This window comes from Xenopus laevis, chromosome 2L (genome assembly GCF_017654675.1).
Source record: "Xenopus laevis strain J_2021 chromosome 2L, Xenopus_laevis_v10.1, whole genome shotgun sequence".
In the NCBI taxonomy this organism is placed as follows: domain Eukaryota; kingdom Metazoa; phylum Chordata; class Amphibia; order Anura; family Pipidae; genus Xenopus; species Xenopus laevis.
This window is the reverse complement of record NC_054373.1, coordinates 25,787,437-25,806,187: the sequence shown is the minus strand read 5'-3', so window position 1 is coordinate 25,806,187 and position 18,751 is coordinate 25,787,437. Positions and strand designations below refer to the sequence as shown.

The 18,751-nt window shown below is 40.1% G+C and overlaps 1 protein-coding gene across 4 annotated transcripts in view; it reads left to right on the top strand.

The window, feature by feature from the left end:
- LOC108707432 (SAM domain-containing protein SAMSN-1-like) overlaps positions 1-18,751 on the top strand; it is an 83,825-nt gene that overhangs the window by 45,955 nt on the left and 19,119 nt on the right. For 3 of the 4 annotated variants that reach the window (XM_041581615.1, XM_041581614.1, XM_041581616.1), the window contains 2 exons: positions 17,945-18,016; positions 18,463-18,618. In XM_041581615.1, the coding sequence (XP_041437549.1) occupies positions 17,945-18,016; positions 18,463-18,618 (228 nt within the window). Of the gene's footprint in view, positions 1-7,237; positions 7,377-17,944; positions 18,017-18,462; positions 18,619-18,751 lie in introns of those variants that run through there. The other variant, XM_041581617.1, reaches the window with a different exon arrangement.

Here is an 18,751-nt window from a genome sequence, read left to right as displayed (position 1 = left end):
CCGAATTACGAAAAGGCCATCTCCCATAGACTCTATTTTATCCAAATAATCCAAGTTTTCAAAAATGATTTACTTTTTCTCTGTAATACTAAAACTGAACCTTGTACTCAATCCAAACTAAAATATAATTAAGCCTTATTGGAGGCAAAACAATCCTATTGGGTTTATTTAATTTTCACATGATTTTCTAGCAGACTTAAAGGGATACTGTCATGGGAAACATGTTTTTTTCAAAACACATCAGTTAATAGTGCTGCTCCAGCAGAATTCTGCACTGCACAAAAGAGCAAACAGATTTTGTTATATTCAGTTTTGAAATCTGACATGGGGCTAGACATATTGTCAATTTCCCAGCTGCCCCAGTCATGTGACTGGTGCCTGCACTTTAGGATGGAATTACTTTCTGGCAGGCTCGTGGGACTTGGCTTTTATTATTGAGTGCTGTTCTTAGATCTACCAAGCAGCTGTTATCTGATTACCTTCCCATTGTTCTTTTGTTAGGCTGCTGGGAGGGAAAGGGAGGGGGGTGATATCACTCCAACTTGCGGTACAGCAGTAAAGAGTGACTGAAGTTTATCAGAGCACAAGTCACGTGGCTGAGGGCTCCTGGGAAACTGACACTATGTCTAGTCCCATGCCAGATTTCAAAATTGAATAAAAAAAAAAATCTGTTTGCTCTTTTGAGAAATGGATTTCAGTGCAGAATTCTGCTGGAGCAGCATTATTAACTGATGCGTTTTGAAAAAAACATGTTTTCTCATGACAGTGTCCCTTTAAGGTAGGAAAATCCAAATTACAGAAAAACCCCAGTTCCCGAGCATTCTGGATAACAGGTCCCATACTTGTACTTTACACATGCAATTGACATAGCATTAAAGATGTAGTTAACCTTTAAATTAACTGTAAGTATATTACAGAATGGTCTATTTTAAAGGGAATCTACACCCCTTAATGAATTGGTGTAAACTTACTCAGAGCAGTCATAGTCATAAGAACACTCTTGCAAATCACAAATCTTTTTTTAGTTGTTTCTGAGATATTAGAAACAGCCTAGAGTGTCAGTGGCTCAGTCTATGAACTTCCTGAATTCACTTAACCCCTTGGGTTTCTGATTCTCAGTTGAGCCAAAAAAAACCTAAAAAATAGCTAAAAATAGAAATTGAATGTAAATTGCAAAAGTCCTCAGAGAAGCACCCTCAGTAAGCTGACATTAGTTCATTTTTTGGGTTTCGATCTCTTTAAACAAATTTTTTAATTACAGGTATAGAATCTGTTATCCAGAAAGCTCTGACTTACAGGAAGGCCATCTCCCATTGACTCCATTATGATAAACATAATTTTTTAGAAATAATTTCCTTTTTCTCTGTAATAATAAAACAGTAGCTTATACTTGATCCCAACTAAGATATAATTAATCCTTATTGGAAGCAAAACCAGCCTATTGGGTTTATTTAATGTTTAAAAGGGCGGTTCACCTTTAAGTTGTCTTTAGTTACAGAATGGCCAATTCTAAGCAACTTTTCAATTGGCCTTCATTTTTTTTTTTTTCGTTTTTGAATTATTTGGCTTTTTCTCCTGACTCTTTCCAGCTTTTAAGTGGGGGTCACTGACCCCATCTTAAAAACAAATGCTCTGTAAAGCTACAAATTAATTGTGATTGCTACTTTTTATTACTCATCTTTCTATTCCTCTCCTATTCATATTCCAGTCTCTTATGCAAATAAATATATGGTTGCTAGGGTAATATGGACCCTCAATTGCAAACTGCAGAGCTGCTGAATAAAAAGCTCAATAACTAAAAAAAACACAAATAATAAAAAATTAAAACCAATTGCAAATAGTTGCAGAATATCACTCTCTACATCATACTACAAGTTAAACAAGGTGCACAACCCCATTTAAATTACTGTATTTGTTAGTAGATTTATAGTACAGTGATTCATATTATAGAAACATTTCTTATCCAGGTCCTGAGCATTCTGGATTATACCTTCCTCTTCTGCCTCTTTCCAGCTTTCAAACAGGGGTCACCAGCAGCCAAAAAAGATTGCTCGTTGAGGCTACAATGTCATTGTTACTTTATATTACTTAGCTTTCTATTGAGACCCTCTCCTATCTACTCTCTCATTCAAACCAGGTTACTATTAAAAATGAAGATCTATTGCAGACTGTCTCAGAAGATCACTGTCTACACAATACTAATAGTGGACCCAAGGGTTTTTCAGCCGAGCACACATCACAGCTCATAGTAAAAAAGTAGAAAAAAATGAATTTAAATGTGTCTTTAAGAAAGAGCCCGTTCAGTATTTTGTTGTCGCACACTGACATTGATATCAGATAAGGTTCAACAAAGAGGTGTAGAAACTGAAAGCCCTTCTATGCTGTGTAGTTCTGCATGTATTCACTTGAACTTTGTGGTTTTCATTAGAAATAAGCAGTACAAAAAAGAGCAGCACAGTCTTTGGGCATATTTAGTCAGCCGTACCCCAGATTCTGAGAGAAACATAATTTTCTTTTCTGGGTAGGCTGCATATCCATTATAAGAATTAAGGCCTAGGCTGAAGCACAGGTTTTGGAATTGAATAAGAACTATTTTGGGAGCAAGAAATAATGTTTCATTCACTAATATGATTGCAGGTGCAATTTAGCATCCACACTAGTACACTAGCTTTAATGGTACTTAAAAATGAAATTCTTAAAGGGATACTGAGGCAGGAATCCATTTTCTAGGAATCCATCAGTTAATAGAGCTTATCCAGCAGAATTCTGCACTCAAATCTGTTTTTTAAAAAAACAGATTTTTGAAAATTTTGAAATTTAGCATAAGGGTTAGACATTTCCCAGGTGCCCTCAACCATGTGACATGTGCTCTGATAAACTTTAGTTACTCTTTACTGCTACACTGCAAGTTGGAGTGATATCACTCCCCTCCCTTAAGGCCCCCATACACGGGCCAATAAAAGCTGCCGACAGACCAAGTCGGCAGCTTGTCGGCCAGTGTGTAGAGCCCCCGACAGGCTTTCCTGATTGATATCTGGCCGAAAGTCTGGCAGATGGCGATCGGACAGGTTAGAAAATCCCGTCCGATCGCAGCCACATATTTTAGTTGATGCGGTCCCGCAATCTGACTGCCAGTTCGGCCTCCACTCTGATCCGATCATTGGGCCCTAGGGCCCACAATCGTATCAGCCCGATATTGCCTACTTCAATGCGGGCATATCGGGAAGAGATCCGCTTGTTTATGGAGGAGTGGATCTCCCTGTGTATGGCCACCTTTACCCTCTTAGCAGCCCATCAGCAGCCTATCAACAGAACAACCGGCAGCTAACCAGGTATTAGCTATCTGACACCTCTGCTGAAGGATTTGTTTGCATTGCTATAAGTGTGTTGAGACAGCTATTGTTTCTCCCCTTTTCATTGTACTTCAATATAACCCAAGTTGTGCTCTTACATGTGGGGCTAGGGAGCACGACTTGGGTCGTAATGAAGTACATTGAGAAGGGGAGAAACAATAGCTGTCTCAAAGCAGTTCCATGCTGAAGTGCTGGCTCCTTCTCATAGCTCAGAATCAGGCACAATGCACTGAGATGGCTGCCTCCACACCAATACTACAGACAATAAAAATGCTTTTGTTGGTTCAAGGATAACATTTTAAATGGTAGGGTGAATTATTTGCAATGTAAGCAGTGTCATTTAGAAATAAAAAGTGAACCATAAAAATCATGACAGAATCGCTTTAAAGAGATGCACGGAAACTGAGAACCTTTCTCTGCTTTGCAGTTTGACAAAAAAATAGTTTTTTTCAGATTACTTTGTGGTTTTTTCAAGCTAGCCAGGCAACAGAATACAGGTCAGTAAGAATGTATGCAGTGGGGCACATATACTCAGCCATGCTCTAGATTCTTACTGAAGCTGGTTTTTTATGAGCGCTGCCAAAGGCTGCCCATGCACACAGCACATCTTAGATTGTTATGTCTCTTTTTCATGCTGATATTTCCCCTCAGAGGTAGAGCTGCCTTGTGATAAAATGGGGCCCATGGCATGGTAGTGATTTAGGGCCCCGCAGTTCCACCGCTAATTGAGAATCTCTCTCTGAGACACATACAGGGATGTCTTCAATCCAAATAGGGGCAACAGCTCTGGTTTCCACACAAAGGGTTCTGAAGAGGTTTGAGTGGGCAATACAGGTATAAGATCTATTATCCGGAATGATTGGGACCTGGGGTTTTCCAGATAAAGGGTCTTTCTAACATGGATCATCAAAGGGCTAAATAACATTTAATCATTAAATAAACTCACCAGGTTATGGGATATGGGTTTATGCAGTTCAGTTACACTCAAGTACAAGTTACTGTTATTACAGAGAAAAAGGAAATCCTTTCATTAAAATTAACTGTATGGGAGACGGCCTTCCTGTAATTCGGACCTTTCTGGATAACAGGACTCCCGTAGTGGGACAATGTAGCAACAGCAAAGCAAATGATGACAGTGGGGAAAGATGATGACAGTAGAAAAAGATGCAGACAGTTACACTATAGGTATAGGATCCATTATTCAGAAACCGGTTAACCAGGAAGCTCTGAATTACGGGAAGGCCATCTCCCATTGACTCAATTTTAATCAAATAATTAAAATTTTTTAAAAATGATTTCCTCTTTCTCTGTAATAATAAAACAGTAGCTTGTACTTGATCCCAACTAAGATATAATTAATCCTTATTGGAAGCAAAACCAGCCTTTCGGGTTGTCATGTTTTGTTAGTAGTAGTTAGTAGTATAGAGATCCAGATTATGGAAAGACCCCTTCATGGCCGGAACTAGGGGTAGGAAGAGTAGGCACGTGCCTTGGGCGCAAAGGTGGAGGGGCGCCAGGCACGTACTTACTTCTACCCCTAGTAAGGTCCCTTCTCTGCCGACCGGCCACTTGTTCTATATTTCAGAACTTGATCTATTTGCGCATGCGCGCGAGCGTCTGTTCGCGCATTCGCATGAGCGCCTTTTCGCGCATGCGCACAAGCGTCTTTTCCCGGGTGCACACAATCGCCTAGCTTGCGCGCATGCGTGCACCCAGACGGCGCAGCAACCGGGCAGGCTGCCTAGGGTGCCTGCCCAGCTTGGCCCAGCTCTGGACCCCTTATCCAGAAAACTGCCACAGTACGCACTCTAGGATGAACCCCATGGGATTATCCTCTCCTCTGAGTCTATACACACTGGAAGAAAACAAAAGGGTACTAGATTGAGCTTTTACAATGATATTGATATATTCCAGGAATTGTGTTAGCAGGGTATCCTTAGGAAACCTACAAAGATATGGGAAAAACATTAAGGGGCATATTTATTATGTGGTGTAAAAAAACGGCCGAAAAATGGTGCAATTTTTTAATGGATTTGAGCAACTTCAGCCGGAACTTACTTGCATAGGTCTGCAACAGTGTAAAAAAATGGCGGAAAATCTGGTGTTTGCATGGCGTAAAATAAAACATAGCTTGATAAATTCGCCATTTATTTTACTCATCTTTTTACTTCTTGGAAATGGTTGGAATCAAACTCAGGATCTCAGTGCTTTAAAGGGGTGGTTCACCTTGAAAATAACTTTTAGAATGTTATAGAATGTTTAATTCTAAGCAACTTTTCAATTGGTCTTCATTATTTACAGTTTTTGAATTATTTGCCTTCTTCTTCTGACTCTTTCAAACGGGGGTCACGGACCCCATCTAAAAAACAAATGTTCTCTAAGGCTATAAATGTATTGTTACTTTTTATTTGTTACTTTTTATTATTCATCTCTCTATTCAGGCCTCTCCTTTCAGTGCTTGAGGTCTTAATAAACTAAAGAATGATAGAATTGCAGTACGTTGAACTCACGGATATTGCCTAATTGATTACACTTAGATATTAAGGTTGGGACTTATTACATCACAGCATTCATGGAGGTTATTAGCAGTGTGGGACTGGGTCCATGGGGCTGCCACATCAGGGCCCCCACCACCACGGTTCCCCAGCCGTAAACCCCCTCTCTCCCCTCCAGTACATACCTGAGCTTGTCAGTCTCTAATGCGATCAAGCGCGTGTGGGGAGGTGGGGTCAGGAGCGCAGCCAACTGCTGGCTGTGTGGACCAGGTCTGTACCGGCACGGCCCAGAAGGGCTGGGGACTACCTGTTTTTTTCTGGGTGTCCCGCTGGCACAGTCTGACCCTGGTTATTACATCACTCTATTGCATTCATGGGGGTTAGTACATCACTCTATTGTATTCATAGGGGTTATTACATCACTCTATTGAATTCATATGGGTTATTACATTTACATCAATATATTGCATTCATAGGGATTATTACATCACTCTACTGCATTCATAGGGGTTATTACATCACTCTATTGAATTCATAGGGGTTATTACATCGCTCTATTGAATTCATAGGGGTTATTACATCACTCTATTGCAGTGATCCCCAACCAGTAGCAGGTGATTATTTTTGAATTCCTGACTTGGAGGCAAGTTTTGGTTGCATAAAAACCGGGTGTACTGCCAAACAGAGCCTCAATGTAGGTTGACAATCCATATAGGGGCTACTAAATGGCCAATCACAGCCCTTATTTGGCACCCCAGGAACATTTTTCATGCTTGTGTTGCTCCCCAACTTTTTACTTCTGAATGTTGCTCAAAGGTTCTAAAGATTGGGGATCCCTGCTCTATTGCATTCATGGGGGATATTACATCACTCTGTTGCATTCATGGGTGTTCCTATATGACTCTATTGTATTCATGGGGGCTATTACATCACTCAATTTTATTAAATGGGGTTATGACATCACTCTATTGCATTCATGGGGGTTCTTACATCACTCTATTGGATTCATGGGGGTTCTTACATCACTCTGTTGCATTCATGGGGGTTATGACATCACTCTATTGCATTCATGGGGGTTCTTACATCAGTCTATTGAATTAATGGGGGTTATGACATCACTCTATTGCATTCATGGGGGTTCTTACATCACTCTATTGCATTCATGGGGGTTATTACATCACTCTTTTGAATTAATGGTGGTTATGACATCGCTCTATTGCATTCATGCCACTTAACTTACAAGAACTCCTAGAAGGGGAATTTTGAATGTTGGAGACATTAAACCATGTCGAGGAAAAGTCGAATGTTCTTGCCATTGGTAGATGTTGATAAACAGGAAAGTTGCAACACGGCTGCTGGTAAGAGACGCAGCTCTCTGTGTCACATCCTCCAGTCAAATGAGGAAGCTCCAGTATTGAAGCAAAGCAGTTACTGTCCGGGCAGCAGCTTGAGCGTTTACAGTACCATGCTGAAAAGAAAAACCTCAAATGTTTCGGACAAAGAGAAAGAAAAATATCAGAAGCCAAAGGTAGGACAATAATAAAACGGGAGGAAAGTATAGAAGTTTTCTCAAGTCTTTGTAGGCTGAGCAAACATTTTTAACTGTCATGATGGTAAAAAGTAGGATTCAGCAACTGTACGGGTATGGGCTCCATTATCCTGAAACCCATTATCCAGAAAGCTCCAAATTACTGAAAGTCCGTCTCCCATAGACTCCATTTCATCCACATAATTCAGATTTTTAAAAATGATTTTCTTTTTCTCTGTAATAATAAAACAGTACCTTGTACTTGATCCAAATTCAGATATAATTAATACTTATTGGAAGCAAAACTTGCCTATTGGGGTTATTTCATGTTTACATGATTTTCTAGGGTATGAAGATCCTAATTAGGGAAAGGTCCGTTATCTGGAAAACCCCAGGTCCAGAGCATTCTGGATATCAGGTCCCACAATCAGTAACTGATTTATTAGGGCTTAATAAAAGGTCCTGTGCACAAACACTCTTGTTAGAGCTACAATTCTGTGTTTGTACAATGACTAGATCAATGAATTGTGACAATATTTATATAAACATAAAATATGCCTTGGGGTTTTCTGGGTATGGGGTCTTTCTGTAATTCAGGTCTCTGTATACATGCAAATATTTTAGGGGATGCTGTAGTAGGAAGAAATGTTTTTCTTTTTCAAAACGCGTCAGCACTAGTGCTGCTCAAGCAGAATTCTGCACTGAAATCCATTTTTTAACACAGTTTTTATGTTTAATTTTGAAATTTGGCATGGGGCTATACATGATGATCATTTCCCAGGTGCCCCCAGTAATGTGACTTGTGTTCTTTTAAACTTCAGTCACTTTTTACTTCTACAGTGCAAGTTGGAGTGATATTATCCCCTTCCCCCAGCCCAAGTAGCCCATCAGCAGCCTATAATCAGAATAATGGGCAGCTAACCAGATAGGAGATATCTGACTTGTTTGCATTGCTAAAAACCCTGCTTTTTTCCCGCTTGGGCGCTATTCTCATGTCTACCACTAGGGAGCATAACTTGGGTCGTGGTGAAATACAATGAGAAGGGGAGAAACAATAGAAGTCTCAAAGCAGTTCCATCCCAAAGTGCTGGCTGCTTCTCACCAATATTACAGCTAAAAAATAACTTTGTTGGTTCAAGAATAAAATTATTATAGATTTATTTGCAATGTGAACAGTATAATTTAGAAACAAAAAGTAAACCATAAAATCAAAATGGGACAGAATCCCTATAAACATGAAAAACGCCCAATAGGATTGTTTTGCCCCCAATATGGATTCAAACAGGTTTCTTAGTCAGCACCTGTACCCTCCCAATTCTTAGAGCCTGGTGCACGGTTTCCACCATGTATCCGTTCACTCACAATTTTCAAATATTGACAGCACTAGTCATGGATTTCTTTGCTTAAAATGCCTTTATTGAGACATGGGCTCAGACCCCGATACACTTGGCAACGTTTCAGACCGCCATCGGTCTTTTATCAAGACCGATAGCGGTCTTAAACGTTCCCAATATGGATTCATGCAGCTTAGTAACCATCAAGTACAAGGTACTGTTTTATTATTACAGAGAAAAAATAAATAATTTTTAGACATTAGATTTATTTGCTTAAAATAGACCCTATGGGAGTTGGCCTTCCCGTTAATACATAGCTTTCAGGATAAAGTATTCCGTACCTGTCTTAAAACAATCATGAAATAGTATAAATGCTTCTAAGTGTCTATTTAGGTGAGATTCTTGATGGCAAGCAAAGTGGCCAACAGGCTGTTATCTGAAGCGAAACTGTGGTCACAATAAAAGATGACACGCGGCCTCCTGTTATTCAAAGAAAGGAGATTTACCAAAAGAAGGGGATTTTGAAATGGTTTGAGCAGTAAATATGTAGAATCCCCTGGCATTGTGTGATAGCGTTTATACTATTAAATATGAAAGATCTCAGAAAGGGCATTTTTCTGCTACAAAATTATGATTAATTCATTAATCCCCACTTGGAGGTCCAAACGTTGGCCAGGGACCCCCTTGAAAAACATTGATGTATCAGCCATTGGGGCAGTTCTACGAATAGCTAAAGCAACAAGTTTTCAACCCAAATATTACACTAATTGAAATTGGTATATAGGAGAACAAATAAGCAATCTCCCCAAATCTCCCCCAAACTAAACCTTTCGGCTGCCCCCCACCAACACTAGTGCACTACTAATCCCCTGGAGCAGGACCAACCCCACAGTTTGGGCAATGTCAAATTACCATATTCGAAACAAAAAAAGCTTTTCCAACCTAAGTCTATGTTGTTGGGTGTAATTTGATTTTGGTAACTTGAGTTCGTGAAGAGTAGCATACAGTGGCACTAACCTTGATTGCATTGGCAACCTATTATCCCATACAGTGTTCTCCCCTGGCCCAAAACAATCTTTACCATTTACCAATATCAGACCAATGCTATGTCATCTGATCAATGGTGCTGGAGCAAAACAATCTGCAAAATCAGTTGGGTCAAGCATATCCAAATATACACTAAGCCACCCAAACACAATATTGTATAGGTTTCTTTATATCAGTTTGTGCCTCTTTGTGGGCTTGAGTCTGGTGCCATGACTTTCCCAACCTAAATATAATCGTTCTCTATGATTCTAATGCTGTGCCAGGAGAATTTTTGTTAAGGCGAACGATCGTTACGCCTCAAATTCATCAAAATGTGAACTTTCCACTACATTACCCCTTTCAACCAGAGTCTGCTTCACCTGGTTATACCTGGTGAATTGATAAGATGAAGCTACATCCTCCTTAATCTTATGTCAGTGACATCATATCCTGTATGCCGTAAAGTAAAAAGAAAAGACAAAATGCATTCATATTTTAAAGTGAGAATGTTTAAAAGTTGTAACTGTTAAATATATTTTAAAAAACCATTTTTTAACCATTTGAGGGGCATTTTAGGGTGGGCTCACGTCTAGGACAATTGAGGATCTCTTTTGTCTTTATGTTACTTCCTTGGATATTTTTAATAATAAGTGGCCACCAACATCACTAATATATGACATATATGTACCCACCCTATTTAGATTGACGTAATTGTAACTGTGTTAATGAAGTTTCGCTAGGAACAAAGTAACGCTAGAGAAAGGTTTTTTTTAAATACTCATGCTAACTTATTTTCTCTGGCGAAACTGCGCAGCGTTCGTCAGCCAAGACTTAACCACATTTTGTTGATTAAGCAAATTAACGTCTAGCAAAGTTGGGCGAAGCGTTCCAATGCGAAAATTTGCACCTAAGTTTATCTGCCCCCATGTTGGAGCATAAGTAGGATGGAACATTTGAAAATGATTATCCAAATAAACTTTATTTCCTATGAAAAACCATTGCAAAAACCCCAGAAATATTTATCATAGTCAACATTGTAGACCAGTGAACCTAACCAGTGGCACACAAGCAAACTCCTGGATGTTGCTCCCAGTGGCCTCAAAGCAGGTGCTTGTTTTTGAATTCCTGGCTTGGAGGCAAGTTTTAATTGTATATGCCTCATGTAGGCAGTCCACATAGAGGTTACCAAATAACCAATCACAGCCCTTGTTTGATACCCACAGGACTTTTTCCTACTTGTGCTGCTCCCCAACTTGTTTTACATTTGAATGTGGCTGCACACTTCGTCTACATCCGACAGTCATGCCGGATCAACACTGCAACTTCATCCGACATTTTTCCTTATTTCCGCTGCATGCGATTTGTCGCAGCGCGTCGGATCGTGCCGAAAACGTCCGTGTAGTCCTACCCAAATAAGTGGATTTGCATGTCATGCTATTATCTGCTCAGTTTAGTCCATAGATATGAAAGAGCTTGTTGTGATCATATAATTGTGTATACTCGGAGTACTTAGTGTTTAATACTGTATACATATTCAGTTCCATTTAATTGCTATAAAATCAGAACTGTTTTTTAAATAAGCGGTTGATGGCAGTGTCGGACTGGGACACCAGGAGCCCACCCAAAAACCTTTGACCAGGGGCCCACCAAGTAATCTTAGACCAGGGGCCCACTCTCACTACTATTATTCTTCCTCTCCTCACTCAACCTCTATTCTCCTAGTCTCTTTTCTTTACACACTATAATCTATTATTCCATCTATTTAGCCTCTTTGTGCTCATAGAAATAGGGAATGGCCATGAGATAGGCCAAATGTCTAGCAGCATGAGGGCCACTGATACTTGGGCCCACTGACACTTGGGCCCACTGGGACTTTTCCTGATATCCCGGTGGGCCAGTCTAACACTGGTTGATGGTCCACAACATTTTTAAACTTTGATAAACCTTGTGTTATGTTTTCAACTTCTTGTAGAAGAGATACGACAGGGTATTTGTCATCATTCTTACTATGTTTCGGAGTATTGCTAAGCAGGTCGTAACCATAAGATGCTGTTATCCATATTGTACCTTTTTCTTAAATGGGTGGTTCACCTTTCAGTTAACTTTTAGTATATTCTAGAATGGCCAATTCTTTTTTTTGTAGTTTTTTTAATGATTTGCCCTTTTCTTCTGATACTTTCCAGCTTTCAAATGGGGGTCACTGACCCCATCTAAAAACCAAATGCTCTGTAAAGCTACACATTTATTGGTATTGCTACTTATTATTACTCAGCTTTCTATTCAGTCCCTCTCCTATTCATATCCCAGTCTCTTATTCAAATCAATGCATGGTTGCTAGGGTAATTTGAGCTGCTGAATAAAAAGCTAAATAACTAAAACCCACAAATAATAAAAAAAATTAAAACCAATTACAAATTTTCTCAGAAAATCATTCTCTGCATCATAATAAAATGTCATCATAAAAAAGGTGAACATTCCCTTTAACATACAAAAAAGCAGCTGAGAAACAGCAAGGGGCAGATTTATCAAGGGTCGAATTTAGAGTTCATGAGAGTTTGTAAAAACTCCCATAAACTCGAATTTGAAAAAAAAAAAATGTGAGTTTTATTCTCAGAAAAAAACTTGATTTTCAGGAAGGCAACAAACAACTCCAAATTGATCCCAAGACGTCCTCCATAGGCTAAAACAGCAAATCAGCAGGTTTTAGGTTGCAAATAATTTTTAAAGGACCAGGACATGACAAATTTCAAAATTTGATTTTTTTAAAAATCTCGAATCAAATTCCCTAGTCGAATTTCACTTAAAAAAACTAATTTTCACTTTGACCCTTGATAAATCTGCCCTTAAATGTTGCTAATACCCTTATTTGTTGCAGAAAAAGAGCTACATTAACTCCTTTAAATATCGCTTTATTTCATTTTGTACGATTCAAGAGATACAGTAGCAACAAATACCTTTACTCCATAATTTCAGGTGTGATAGAAAGCAGCCTATTGCAAATAAGATGTCTCATATCAAAGTGACCCCTAAATAAAACAAATCACACCATTTAAAGTGTCCCACAGCTTCACTTCTCAAGGACAGCCCTGCTGTTTTTTGCCTCTATAACTTGCTGCTCATCATAAACTTTCAAGCCACACCATAAATCTGTCACTGTTTTATCTTATAAAATGTATCTTAAGGAACAAAACAGGAGGCTCGGTGGAACACGGATGCTGTACTGCGCCTGATATGATCTGCGGCTGCTGAAAACATAAAGCATGAGGAAAGAGGAACTTTCTGTCAGTTTTATGATGCCTCCAAAGGTTTCCCCTTGAAAGACAAGAGTGACCTTGCTGTGCTGAGCTGGCACATGCCAGTGAATTAATGGCACAACTTGGCTGGAGGGAGGTTTGTAAAGACAAAATCAAGCCAAGGGCTGAATTCTGTTCTGATCATTAAACAGGCGAATCAAAGCGATACATCAAAAACATTAATCTATCGGTGGCCTTTTTTGCTTTGTACAGGGCCCCGCTAATAGAGCTGTACTCTGCTCCATCCCGAAAACCCAAACGCCAGTGAAATAATATTATATCAAGCATCTAATCCCAAAACGTGCAACCTCTGTGTTTTCTTTTCTCGGTTGCTCGCGGTGCTTGCTGACACATCAAAATCTCCTGGTGCTTTTTAAGGAGCAGCAAAAATAGACATGGAGGCAAATCTGACATTGCTATAAAAGTCATGACAGTAGATTAGGGGCTTCCGTGTGAATGTGACTTCTTTAAAAAAAATGCACCACCAGGTAGAACTGTTAGTGATGTGTGGGCCGGCCCATTACCCGTGGGTCGGGCGGGTTCAGGCCGACCCGCACTCCTCTTCATAGGTGACGGGCGGGAGCGGGAGCAGGTTGAGCTCTTCTCCTGTTCTCCCCGCTTGCCACCTTCAAATGGCAGCTTCCGGCTTTACAGCCGAGCACCTGCTCACCACGCCCCTTTTGTGACATCATTGGCGGGGCAGCGTGGGTCTATAAAAGGAGCCCGGAAGTCGGATGCGGGTGGGCGGGTTAGGGTCGGGTGCGGGAAAAACCTAACCCGCACAGCACTAGAACCTGTCACACAGACATAAAAAGCTGTACAATAAAACTCCTTTTCAAATTAAAATACCTGTTATAAATTTGTTTAAAAGTCTCAGCTGTCAATCATAAATTGCCTGCCCCTCCTCTAGACCTTAGGCATAGAAGCAGGGCAGGCAATTACAATACCTTCACTTTCCATTGAGCACTTTCTAGCTGTCTGTGTAGCCAATGTATAGGCATGGGCATCAGGTCCCCCATTCTGGTGCATAAACAAGATTTCGGCACGATGCAAAGCTTGCCTTAATAACAGTGTCCACAAAATGGCTGCTGCCTGCTTTATGTGATTGTGAATTCCAAGACTAAAATAAACAAGATTGAAATCATTTATATGGCACAAGTGACGTTTATTTTGCTTGACTGACATCATAAAAGAGGATGTGGAATTATTTTTTAGGGTGGCAGGTTCCCTTTAACTTGGTCTCCGTGTGTTAAGTGGCCACGAGTGGCTATACTGATTGTTAGCTTCTGTGCACAATAATATAACCGCATGTACACACTAGGGATGTGTGGGTCAGGGAAACCTGTTGAGGGGGTTCGGGATGGCTACTGCAAAAAATCTTCTGGCTTTCGGCCCATCAAATTTATAGACTCACACCTGCCCTGCCCCTTTTTGTGACATCACCGCAGCAGGCACAGTTCTTTAAATAAAGGGGACGGGAGGGTGCAGGTCGAGAAACACTCGACCTGCACATCACTAGTACACACACGCTACAGAACTTACAGGTAAAGTAAACCCCCACCATACATTTTTAATGAATTATCAACTCATCCCCCTGCACAAGGCCCCTGCTTCCTCCCCAGTCACATTGCTGGCAATAAGTAAAGTCAGTATCTTTAATTCTATTAGTAACAGTGACCAATGAGACCCATCAATCTTCTTGCTAATACTGTGCCTTATGAGTCCCATACTATGACCCTAATTATAATAATAATTTGGGTAAAAACATGCTCTGTTCTAAAGACAAATATGAATTGATATTATAATTCATGTAGAGGGGCTGATGCCTTTTGACTGGGTTTGCCACTGGGGGCATTTGTTACCAGGCACAATAGTGTAATAACTATTTAGTAACACTGAAGCAAACATTAGGGATCCATGGTGCACATTAGTACAAAGCACCGTGTTTTGGGGTTTGTTTGTTTTTTTTGCAAAAATGTGCTCTTGCACTTGAGCCCCAGGGTTAGTAAATGAGGCCTAGATGTTGTCTATTATTAAATGTAATAAGGGTTCCTCTAGTTCAGTGATCCACAACCAGTGGCTTGTGAGCAACATGTTCCCAGTGGCCTCAAAGCATGTGCTTATTTTTGAATTTCAGGCTTGGAAGCAAGTTTTATTTGCATAAAAACCAAATGTACTGCCAAACAGAGGTAGGCTGCCAGTCCACATAGGGGCTACTAATAGCCAATCACAACCCTTATTTGGCATCCCCAGGAACTTTCATGATTGGGTTGCTCCCCAATTCTTTCTACAGAACTCTAGTTCATTCATCTAATTGACCTCCCTTTCATTCCTGCACCAATGCTCTCCTCCTTGGAACTAAAGTGGGCTTTACTGATGCTGCCACAGTTTCAAGTGTGTCCTACTAAAGGGGGGAATGAGTAGGGGGAGAGAAAAAGAATGGAGATGGATACGAGAGTGGATAGAGATGAACAATTGGCTTCAGTACAACTTGGATGCTGTACATACATGACATGCCTGATGTGCTCAGTTTTATAGATAACTATAAAAATTTGAGAATGAATTCCAGTCAGGACACAGGACAATTAAAGAAAAATATGCGCAGTTGGAATATTTTAAGACACATTTTCCAAAAAAAATGTGAACACCCATGGAAATTGGGGAGAGTTGGCAGAGATCATCACAGAATTATTCAGATTTGCCCATATTCTAGACATTTTGACTTATCTTCTATGACATTTCAGTATAATCTGACATTTTAAAGGTTGAATGATTATACTTCTCTGTGGCAATATGGTAAGTGATGAAATAAATATCCAGTGCATAATGCAAGTCAGTCCTTTGTAATTCACAGTCAAGTTGATCAAAGTTAAACATATACATTTTGAAGACAGTTACCCCAGGAAATGAAGTAGAAGGGGTTCTCAGAGGCTGTGGTTAACAACAGAGGTGAGAACTATAACTCGCTAGATAGTGTTTAAGTGAGGGCATATGGACACTGGATTATGAGAGAGGTGTAATTGGCAGGGTTATCACAAGTAACACCTGCAGTGAGATTATGGTAATATTGTGAGAAGGCCGCTGTTGGGTTCTCATAAATCCCCTGTACAAATGTACAACTCATATGCATTGCCCAGCAGAATGTGTTATACCCTTTATTTGTCTTCATCTAAAATGATACTATACTGTATACTGTATTCCAATTCAGCAAAGCCCCATGAATATTTTACAGTACATAGAAAACTAAAGCATCGCTGTACATTGCATTTTAGAGAAGGTAAAGTTTCTCTAGAACAGTGGCACTGTTGAGCCTTATCCAAATAATATCAAAAAGTCAGCAACCCAACTCGGTGTAATTACTAGAGAGCTCAAGTACAAGTGTAGTCTGAAAAGTGTCATTTTTTGGAGCAAGTCACCGTGTTTTTTTTATCCACAATCAGTGATGTGTGGATCTGGAAAAACTCAACCCGCATCCGACCCTAACCCACAATACCTCAACCCGCACCTGACCCCAAGCAATTGCCATTGTAGGATCCATGCTGGACCCGTACCCGTATCTTCTCGCTCTGTATGCTACTTCTGTGGTCTCCTCTGGTTCAAAGACAAGGAATCTTCAGGAGCAAGTGGAGTCTAACCCACTCCCAACCCTAACCGGCAATGGTTGGTCAATTTCAACCTGAACTCACCCGACTCGGTCAACCCACGTCACCGCAGGTTTCAGGACGACCCTCACATTACTACCCACAATATCTTCCCCCGCCATAATTACAGTGTAAAAAATGATTATAAATGAGAGCAATTGTGGTGACAATTGTTTGGGATGTTGTAATTTCCAGGACTCAGCATCAAAATTACATATCTGTATTAGTGATGTGCACTCGCCCAATATCTGCCCTCCCACCACCTGCAACCGACTTCGGGCTCCTTTTACAGACCCACCCCACCGATGACATCACAAAAGGGGTGGGGCAAGCAGGCTATAAAACCGGAACCCTGAAGCCTGTGGGTCCTGCGGGTATCGGGCCGGCCTGCACATCACTAATCTGCGTGTGATTCTTTATGAGCAATTTCACTGTACCTATTGACGCAGGCCACTGTGGGAAGACTAGAACTACTGTTAACTTACAGGTGGCAGTAGCATCAGGGTTTCCCTGTGTCAATAGGTGTATTGAGTGCAAGGAGTGGCTTAAACGCACCTACCTTTAATGAATGGCACAGGTTCCCACAATTTTTGCTGCAGTCACTGCATGAATCAGACCACATCTGCAGTTGTGCTTAATAAATGAGCCCCTAGGTGTTCTTGGACTAAAGGTGGCCATAGATGCACCAATTGTATGAAATAAATTTTCGTACAATATTTGGTGCATGTACGGTGGGGGACGAGCCGACACATATCAGCAGGAGACTTGGATATTGGTCGGCTCGTCAATCAGGCTGGCTGGAAAATTTGTACCGGCTCTTTTGAAGGCACCCGAACATCGGCCATTGTTACTGCTGAATCGTCAGATACAGGTAGAATTCTATTGTTTCTATATTGTATATCTGACGATTCAGCTCTACACGTGTGTATTGAAACGAATGGAAACATGTTTGCCCAGAAAGATTGTAATTGTAATGTCTATGGCCACATTAAGACTGCCAGATAGGGGACCATAAGAGGTGATCATGCCCACGATGCCAAATTTATCAGCATATCTCTTTATATAAATGGAAGATGTCCTACTAGTCTTGATCAGAGCAACCACTTTCAAGGGGATCAAAACCCTCCCTAATACTGTCGTCACAGCACATCACTTAATTTTAATTGAATGTGTTGACCAAAAATGTAAATACAGAGACTCACCAATGCTGCATATGAGTCAGTTTTAATGCACAGATCCAGCACAGTTGATATGGTTTATCCTTCTCATTACAGCGTACCAGCAGTTTTGGAGCCTTTGATCGTTTCAGGAAATCTTCTGCATCAAAGCCAGAACATTTAAATGAGGTTAGTGCCTGGCTAAATATAGCAATTAATGATTGCTTTTCTACCGCTGCTTACAAATCTACTTTGGGAAAGGACAAATGACTCGTAAAAGAGGCTGTATATGGAAAAGCCAACACTACACTGTACATGATTCATCTGACAGAGATTAGTTCAGATCTGAAGGGTGGAAATTGTGTGGGGTTCATAGTCTAGATCATTATAAAGATAACAGGGCATGGAAAAATACCTTTTTTCAGTGTATAATATTGCATTAATTATATAATAATTCTTTGTAATGTCCAGAAAAGAAACATAAAATGCAGTATTGAGCCTTGTTTGCCTATATCATCATAGTTATTCAGAAATAAACATGGCCCTGCAGGGAAATTAGTCAATAGCGGCTCATTAATGCAGCTTTTTCTACAACTGACTGAGCTTTATTCTAAGAATTCTTCTTGACTATATAGACCCATGAGGCTGAGATTCTGTGTGAAGGAGGCGCTACAGAATGTGATAAAACACCAAACAATGCCGGGAGCCTGACCAAGAAGATGAAGGCTATATCACTGACAATGAGGAAGAAGATGGGGAAGAAATATATCCAGGCTCTTTCAGAGGATACGGTAATTATGAAAAAAAAATGAAAACTCACGTATATATATATCTATATATATCTATATATATATATATATATATATATATAGATATATATAGATATATATATAGATATATATATATATATATATATATATATAA